Source organism: Cebus imitator, unplaced genomic scaffold (assembly GCF_001604975.1).
Source record: "Cebus imitator isolate Cc_AM_T3 unplaced genomic scaffold, Cebus_imitator-1.0 Scaffold177, whole genome shotgun sequence".
Classification (NCBI taxonomy): Eukaryota; Metazoa; Chordata; class Mammalia; order Primates; family Cebidae; genus Cebus; species Cebus imitator.
The window spans coordinates 1,179,521-1,188,439 of NW_016107492.1; the positions used below are offsets into that span (position 1 = coordinate 1,179,521).

At 40.7% G+C, this 8,919-nt stretch overlaps 1 protein-coding gene across 6 annotated transcripts in view; it reads right to left on the reverse strand.

The window, feature by feature from the left end:
* The window catches only part of HERC6 (HECT and RLD domain containing E3 ubiquitin protein ligase family member 6), a 67,069-nt gene that overhangs the window by 53,868 nt on the left and 4,282 nt on the right, over nucleotides 1-8,919 (reverse strand). For all 6 annotated transcript variants that reach the window (XR_005202894.1, XR_005202895.1, XR_005202896.1 and 3 more), the window contains exons 3-5: nucleotides 7,083-7,159; nucleotides 3,530-3,757; nucleotides 976-1,070 (exon numbers count right to left, since the gene is read on the reverse strand). Coding sequence is in view for 3 of the 6 variants with exons in the window: in XM_017545106.2 (XP_017400595.1) it covers nucleotides 976-1,070; nucleotides 3,530-3,757; nucleotides 7,083-7,159 (400 nt within the window). In the remaining 3 variants the exon portion in view is untranslated. The remainder of the gene's footprint in view (nucleotides 1-975; nucleotides 1,071-3,529; nucleotides 3,758-7,082; nucleotides 7,160-8,919) is intronic.

The window sequence follows — 8,919 nt, forward strand, 5'->3', positions numbered from 1 at the left end:
ACTGCATCTCAATAAAAAAAAAAAAAAAAAAAAAGAATAATTGCTAAAAGGAATTAGTTTCTGTATTAACCTTTTTTTTTTTTTTTGACACAGAGTCTGGCTCTGTTGCCCAGGCTGGAGTGCAGTGGTGTAATCTCGGTTCACTGCAACCTCCACCTCCCAGGTTCAAGCAATTCTCTTGCCTCAGCCTCCCAAGTGTCTGGGGCTACAGGTGCCCACCATCACACCTGGCTAATTTTTGTATTTTTAGTAGAGACGAGGTTTTACTGTGTTGGCCAGGCTGGTCTGGAACTCCTGACCTCGTGATCCACCCACCTTGGCCCCCCAAAGTGCTGGGATTACAGGCATGAGTCGCCCCACCCGGCTATTAACCTAATTTAGTAGGTATCTAAAGATACTTCCGAAAGCTGAAATTAGCTTATGTTATAGAATCTTGAAAACTTTATGATTTGTATTTGGTTCACATCTCCTCTTTAGGTATGTGTACACTGAATGGCTATGTCTAGATTTTGGTATACATATCTTAAGCTACAGTCTGAATGTTTGTGTCACCCCAGAATTCTTATGTTGAAATTCTAACCCTCAATGCCATGATATTAGGAGGAGGGGCCTTTGATGGATGATTAGGTCATGAAGGCAGAACCCTCATGAATGGGATTAGTGCCCTCACTAAAGAGGCCCAGGTGGGACTCCTCACCCCTTTCACTATGTGAGGACACAGTGAAAATATGGCATCTATGAATGAGAAGTTTGGCCCTCATCAGACATCAAATTTGCTGGCACCTTGATTTTGGACTTCCTAGCCTCCGGAACAATGAGAAATAGATTTCTGTTGTTTACGAGCCACTCTTTTTGTGGTACGTTGTTACAGTGGCCCAAATGGGCTAACGTCTCTGGCTTTCAACAATAATTAGTACATGTATCTTGTTAACATTTCTCTGGAACTTAAAAACATAGCAACACATTTTGGATTACCTGGCTAAGCACGGCAGTGTGCTTATCACCACAGCTGATATAAATCACACCTAGATTCTTCAGTGCACCAATTGAGAGAGGCTTGTTGCTTTGCACTGTTGAAACAAAGCAGAATTTCTAGAGTATAAGAAACAGACTCAGATTTCATGAGTATTTACATTTTAATACCTTTTTATATTTCATATTTTTACATAAAAGATATCTTTTATTATTCTTATAATTCACTAACATAGTTTGCAGATTTCATGACTATATATTTAATACCTTTTTATATTTTTATGTAAGTGATATCTTTCATTATTCTTAAAATTCATAACATAATTTTAAAAGTAAACTATTCTAAGTATAAAACAGAGGAAACACCCTACCTTGGGAAGGAAAAAAAGAAATGCTCCTTTAACATTTGTTTCTGGAAGCTATCTAATCTTCTGGAATCTTCTAGGTCTATTGACCTAGAAAGCTAAGCTTCAAGACCCTCATGCCTGATACGACTGCCATCGTGTTGTATTAATTTGTCATCCTAAAATAACAACAGAGAGGCTCTCTAAAAAGTTTTTTTGGAATGAATGACAACGGGATTACAATCCAGGATATGCATGCCATAGCAGGCCATGGGCATAGCTGGGAAGGCTGAGGCAAGGGGGAATTTTAAAGTATGTGCAGGTTATTTTGAAACAGAAGTTCATTGGTTACAAGGACTGATTGCAGGCAGTAACATGTATACTGGCCGTTGCTAGAAGAGGGTCTTCACAGAATCCAACCTGACTGCAAGGTTGCCATTTAGTAAGGAATACTTGCAAGGCTGCAGTTAGGAAACACTGTTACTGGAAAGATGTCCCATAGAAGTGGTCTTAGCTGCAAGGTTGTGGTTTTGGTAGAGTCCTCTGGGATAGTTATTATCAGGTGGATCTGTGTGAGGATCCTCCCTTCATGATCCCTCCCCTCCAACTCCATTTTATTAGGGTTTGAAATAAGTGACTCCATATTGATTCTGACCATTTTGACATATTTCTGTCACATGATAGGTGCTCTGCAAATATATTATAAAAATTGAGATGATAAGAAAAGCTGGCTAGGCATGGGTGTCTCATGCTTGTAATCCCAGCACTTTGGGAGGTTGAGGCACATGGATTGCTTGAGCGCAGGAGTTCAAAACCAGCCTGGGCAACATGGTGAAACCCCATCTCTACAAAAAATACAAAAAAATAGCTGGGTGTGGTGGCATGTGCCTGTGGTCTGAACTACCCAGGGGGCTGAGATTGCAGTAAGTTGAGATCATTCCACTGCACTCCAGCCTGGGCAGCTGAGCAACATCCTGTCTGAAGAAAAGGACAGAAAAAAAAGAAAAGAAAAGAGGAGAGGAGGGAAAGGAAAAGAGGCTAGGGGAGGGGAGGGAAGGGGAGGGGGGAAGGGGAGAAGAGAGGAGGGGAAGAGGAGGGAAGGGGAGGAGAAGAGGAGGGGAGGGGAAGGCAGGGCAGGGGAGGAAAGGGAAAGGGAGGAGAAGGGTGAGGAAGGGAGGGGAGGGGAGGGAAAGAAAAAGGAAAGGAAAGAAAAACTTAATTAATGCTGAAATGGTGAAGTGAAACAAGGTATAAGTGCTCAGCATGAGACTGACACAGGTTAGGTGCTAACTATATGTTAGCTGAATGTAAGGAATTGAATAGAAGAGGATTGAGTTTGTGGGGAGCACATCCTGATGAGTTTTGTGTTCGGAGGAACTGGTTGTTTACAGAAGTTTTCTTTTGTCTAGAGGAACTGGTTGTTTCACCTAATGTTAGCAGTCTCCCAATCCAGCAATTTCTAAACTTTGCTTCACATTGGAATCACCTGTGAGGTCGCTAATGACAACTGATACTTTAATAGGTATGGGGTCTGACCTGGGCATTGAGGTTTTTAAAGGATCCCACAGTAGGCAGAATAATGGCCTCCCAAAGAATAATGGTCTCCCACTTCCTCATCTTGGAGCCTGTAAATATGTTAAGTTACGTGGTAAGGGGAAGTTATGGAAACAGATGGAACTAAAGTTGCTAATCAGTTGACCTTAACACAAGCAAGAGTCCGCTGGATTATCCAGGTGAGCACACTGTAATCACAAGGGTCTTTTAACTGAGGAAGAGAGAGGCAGAAGAGTCTATGTGAAAGTAACAAGACTTGAGAAAGACTTGATCAGCCATTGCTAGCTTTGAAGAAGAAAGAAGTCTCTGAGTCAATTAATGCAGGTGGCCTCTAGAAGCTGCAGAAGGCTTGAAAATGGATTCTCCCCCAGAGCCTGTAGAGGCAGGCACCTGCTAACACCTTGACATTAGCCCAGTGAGACCTGCCAGAATTCTGACCTCCAGAACTGTAGGATAATACATTTGTGTTGTTTTAGGCTGCTAGGTTTGAGATGATTTGTTACCGCTGCAACAAGAAACTAATATAGCTCCCTAGGCTATTCTAATGTGTCACAAGTTTGGGAACCACTGTTTTAACCATTGATACTGCCCTTTGCCAAGTTGGTCTTCCACCTGGAAAGAAAGAATGATTTATTGCACAAACAAGACTATCTCCTTACCTTGGACATTATGCCCACTAAGGGCCAGCTGCCCTGAACTGTTACTTCCCCAGCCAAACGAAGTCCCACAGAGAGATAGGGCAAAGCTGTGAGCCCCTCCAGCAGCCACCTGAGCCAGCGGGATCCCCTCCAGGGACCTCACCCTCTGAGGACTGGCTTGGGAGGGGAACTCCTTCCCTAGGCCCAGCTGCCCGTGGCTGTTCTTTCCCCATGAAAACACTTGGCTATCTACAAAGACAAAGAAGAGAAATTAAGAATTGTATACATATTAGAATAATAAATTCAAATAGAAACTACTAATTCTATAAATCTTTTTTGTGGCTTTATTGAGGTATAATTGACAAATAAAAATTTTATACACTTAAGGTATATAATGTGATGTGCTGAAATACATAAACACTGTCAAATGATTGTCACAATGAGCTAATTAACATATCCATCACCTCACACAGTTACTTTTGTGTGTATGTGTGTGGTGAGAATACTTAAGAGCTACCCTCTTAGCAAACTTCCAGTATACAATGCACGATTATCAACTATAGTCACATGGCTATACATTAAAAACGTATTCACCTTATAGCTGAAAGTTTGTACCCTTTGACCCACATCTTCCCATTTCCCCAAGCCCCCAGGCCCTGGCAGCTACCTTTCTACTCTCTAATTTTATTGAATTTGACTTTCTTAGATACCACATCTAAGTGAGACCGTGCAGTATTTGTCTTTCTTTGTCTGGTTTATTTTACTTAGCATGATGTCTCCAAGATGCACATGGTAGGATTTCCTTCTATTTCTATTCAATGTTACAAATCTTTACACAGTAAAAGAGAGATAGAGAAAAAAAAATGAGATTAAAGTATTCCAAATAAAGGCAAGTGGGGTGGTCAAGGTCACCTTCAAATGTCCCTTCAAACAATGTCCACTCTTCTCCCTCCCAGTTAAGGGCAACTGTGTTCTTTCAGCTGCTCAGGCCAAAAATCTTAGAGTCATCCTTAACTCCTCTCTTTTATACTCTTCAACCCAGCAAATTCAAAACTTGTGCCTTCAAAATCTATCCAGAATTCAACCATTTCTCATCTCTCCACTGCTACCACCTTAGCTAAGTCACCAACATTTCTCTCCTTGAGAATGACAATAGCACCTCACTAATCTCCCCAAGGCAATCTTTGCCCCCAGCAGTTTGTTCTCCAAAGAGTAGCCAGAGTGATCCTTTTAAAAATATAAGTCCAGGGGTGGGGAGTTGGGGAAAGACAGCATGGGGAGAAATGCCAGATATAGGTGAAGGGGAGGAAGGCAGCAAATCACACTGCCATGTGTGTACCTATGCAACTATCTTGCATGTTCTTCAAATGTACCCCAAAACCTAAAATGCAATTTAAAATACATATATATATATATATATATATATATGTCCAATCAAGTACCTCAGGAGCTTGCTATCTCACTCAATGAAGGACTGAGTCCCATCACAGGCCCCACATCACCAGTCTGGCTCACCCCCACTTCCCAGACTTCATCTCCCCCTATTCACTCCTCTCCAGACCCTTTGCTGTTCCGGGAGTACACTTCGGAGCACGCCCTGATCTCATGGCCTTTGTGTCTGGATCATTCTTTCATGGGCAGCATCTCAACTTTCTCCCTCCCTTTTCATATGGTCTCTGCTCATATGTCACCTTATAAGAGATATCTGCCCTGACCACCTTATAAAATAGAAAGGCCCCTTCTCTCCACCCAGGTACTCACTCTCTGTCCTCTTACTGTCTTTTTTTTATGAGATGGAGTCTCTCTCTGTTGCCCAAGCTGGAATGCAGTGGTGCAGTCTTGGCTCACTGCAACCTCTGCCTCCCGGGTTCAAGTGATTCTCCTGCAGCAGCCTCCCAAGTTGCTGAGATTACAGGCGCTGCCACCATGCCCAGCTATTTTTTCTCTGTGTGTGTGTGTGTGTGTGTGTGTGTGTGTGTGTGTATTTTCAGTAGAGATAAGGTTTCACCATGTTGGCCAGGCTAGTCTCGAACTCCTGACCTCGTGATTCACCCGCCTTGGCCTCCCAAAATGCTGGGAGTGAGCAACCATGCCTGTCCAATAAATGTTAGGTGTCCAATAAATGGACAGCTGGTAACCGATAAATATTAGCTGTCCATAGACCCTGGCGCAGTTGCAATGATACATAGGACATCACCTGAGGAACATATAAACGTTACAGTCTCTTGAAGGGGATCAGGATATGCCACACCAAAATATGCTACTTTGGCATAAGAATTGTTTCGAGTTGAAGGCAATTGAGAGTTAACAGATGTAAGGAGAGGTTTCCGCCCTTCTCTTATCTGCCTAAAAGCAGGGCATAAGTTTCCCCTTGTGGAGGTATCTCCACTCTACTGTACCAGGGAGAGAAGAGTAACTTTATGACTGAAGACGATGAAGCAGCACTGAGATGAGTCTGCATAAACAAATTTACCAAAATATCCCTTATCTTCCATTGCTTTCCCTATGTATTTCCTAGTCACTTTCCTACAAGCTATTGTCCCTTGAAGCCCAAACTCCCTTTACTTTGTTAAAACAGTATGTAACTACCCAAGTCTAACCACTACTTTTAGTTTCACTTCCTTTCTGTAAACTGTTGTGCACAAAAATATTGATAAAAATTGGGGGCTGGGCATAGTGGCTCACGCCTGAAATCCCAGCACTTTGGGAGGCTTAGGTGGCTTGAGGTCAGGAGTTTGAGACCAGCCTGGACAACATAGGGGAACCCCGACTCTACTAAAAATACAAAAATTAGTAGAGTGTGGTAGTGCATGCCTATAGTTCCAGCTACTTGGGAGGCTGAGGTAGGAGAATCGCTCGAACCTGGGAGGTGGAGGTTGCAGTGAGCCAAGATGGTGCCACTGCACTCCAGCCTGGGTGACACAGCGAGACTCTGTCTCAAAAAAGAAAAAAAATAAATAAAAATTGGGTGCCTTTTCTCTGTTAATCTGTTTCTGTTCATTTAATTTGCATGTTCCCAAATACTACATGTAAAAGGGTAGAGAAAAAATTTTCCCTCCTTCAGACTCTCCATTGAGAAATTTGAATTAAGGATGGACAATGGAGGGTGGAGGTTGGTAGAGTGTAGATGTACAATTATTATGTGTCAATAAAGATAAATAAGTACAAATTAAAAAACAAAAAATATAGAGTCATGATTTTGACACCTTGACTTCTTTTTCATCGATCTAAGTGAAACAGATGAATTGTCCTTAGTCTGTCTGGGTTTGCCAGTGTGCTCTTCATTTAGCATAAAGAGCAAGGGGCTGGAAATAAAGCCACTACTAAGCTGAGAGAGTTGGCCAGTTAGGTCAAATAACCAGAGACAGTCCCTTATGGCATCATGAATTAGGGACTTTCTAGAGTATAATAAGGACCAAGAAATTTGAGAAAAAATAGAAAAACAATATATCTTATGAAACCTGGAGAGTGAAAAACTTCTAAATGAGCCCCAGTGCATTAAAAATCAATAGCTATAATTCCTATTCAAAAAATTACTTCCTAATCACACTCAGATCGAAAAAGTGTTTCTTACCTTTTGATAATGCCAGGGAGTGGTAATGTCCACAGGAAACTTGTATTATTTTTATACCAGTCAGAGCTGTTATTTTCCTATATAAAAACAATACAAAATTCATTAATCCTTATTTAGAGTAAGTTGTCCAGTGGACTACAGATATTTAAAAGTATCTCAGGTAATACATCTGGTCCAGAAAAACAATTTAATTTTCTTGTATTTCTGTAGTGCCTTTATTCCAAAGCCCTCAAACTGTTTTTACGTGACATCAACATGTACAAAGGTATAGGACAGAATCCAAAACAGTACATAATGCAAAAGCAATTGTTACTGGACTCCAATACAGTACCTAATGTACTAATTTTATTCTACATTTATTAGCCTAAAAGAAAAATAAATTTTTTCTACATATATAGTAAAGAGCTTTAGAATTTAAAGAACACCAACATCTACATCATCATCTAATTTAAGCCCTAATTTAATAAAGAAATTATTAGGTTAAATCATACAAAATTGCCACCATTTTTGTAGATCAAAACCAGATAACTATTGGTAATTTCCTTTTTTTTTTTTATTCCCCCCAGATAGAGTCTTGCTTTGTTGCCCAGGCTGGAGTGCAGTGGTGTGATTTCGGCTCACTGCAACCTTCACCTCCCAGGTAAAAGTGATTCTTCTGCCTCAGCCTCCCAAGTAGCTGGGATTACAGGCATGCAGCACAACATCTGGCTTTTTTTTTTTTTTTTTTTTGTTTTTTTAGTATACAATATGGTTTCACCATGTTGGTCAGGCTGATCTTGGTCTCAAACTCCTTATCTCAGGTGATCTGCCCACCTTGGCCTCCCAAAGTGCTGGGATTACAGGCGTGGGCTGCTGCACCTGGCCACTATTGGCAATATCATAAGGTGAATCTAATGGAACTCAAATAGGTCAAACAGGTATGATGTTGTAGAACCAGACTCAAATTATGATCTTTTCATTCCAAATTCAATGCTCATTCCTCCAAGTCACATTGATCTCTTCTAGAATTTAATGACTAGAAGATGTAACAAGAAGTCACTTCCTACAATTAAAAAGCATATGTTTGAAAATTCCTTAAGTATGTAATTCATAAACACAAAATTCAGAGCCAACTACTTGTCATATCTGTCCTGGGAAGTTATTTGTGAGGGAATGTGATATTTCCCTCTATTTTACTAAGTAAGATATTAGGGTCTAGTGATTTATGACAAGCCAAAAGGTTATGGTGAAAAAAAACTTTTCCTCTTCCACCTTTGGTCCAATATTTGGGCCTTTGAATTAACTGACAATAGATTAACAAGAGAAAATACAAAGGTTATTTACAAGTGTGCTTACTATTGCAGAATATCCCAAAGTAAAGTTTTATTATGTCAACTTAATAAAAGGCAGGGTCTGGGGACTTCAGTGGGAAAGTATAGAAGGTTCTATTGGGCTTTTTGATGGTAATGGTAATGGGTGGTCTGTCTTCATGACAACCGAATACCCAGGAAACTCTCACTCAAGGAAGTTATTGGCAACTGTATTTTCAGGAGGCTCTGTTTTAGTGTGATAAAGGAAGTTCAGGTAAGATTTATGTCTGCATCTTTCACAGCTGAAATGTTTCTACTTTACACCCACTTTAGTCTTTATACCCATTCTGGAGGTCTAAATGGGCCCTTACAGTTATATTCCAAGAGATAGGATTAAGATCAAAGGGTCATATCTCATTTGACTCTGCTCTAATTAAATAATAATTGGTGTTGTAGTTTTTTCCCTGCCTTCTTCCCTCACTACTGTGCAGGCCTTCAGGTTAGGAACTGTGTTTGTCATAGCCTTTTTTTTTTTTTTTTTTAGAGAC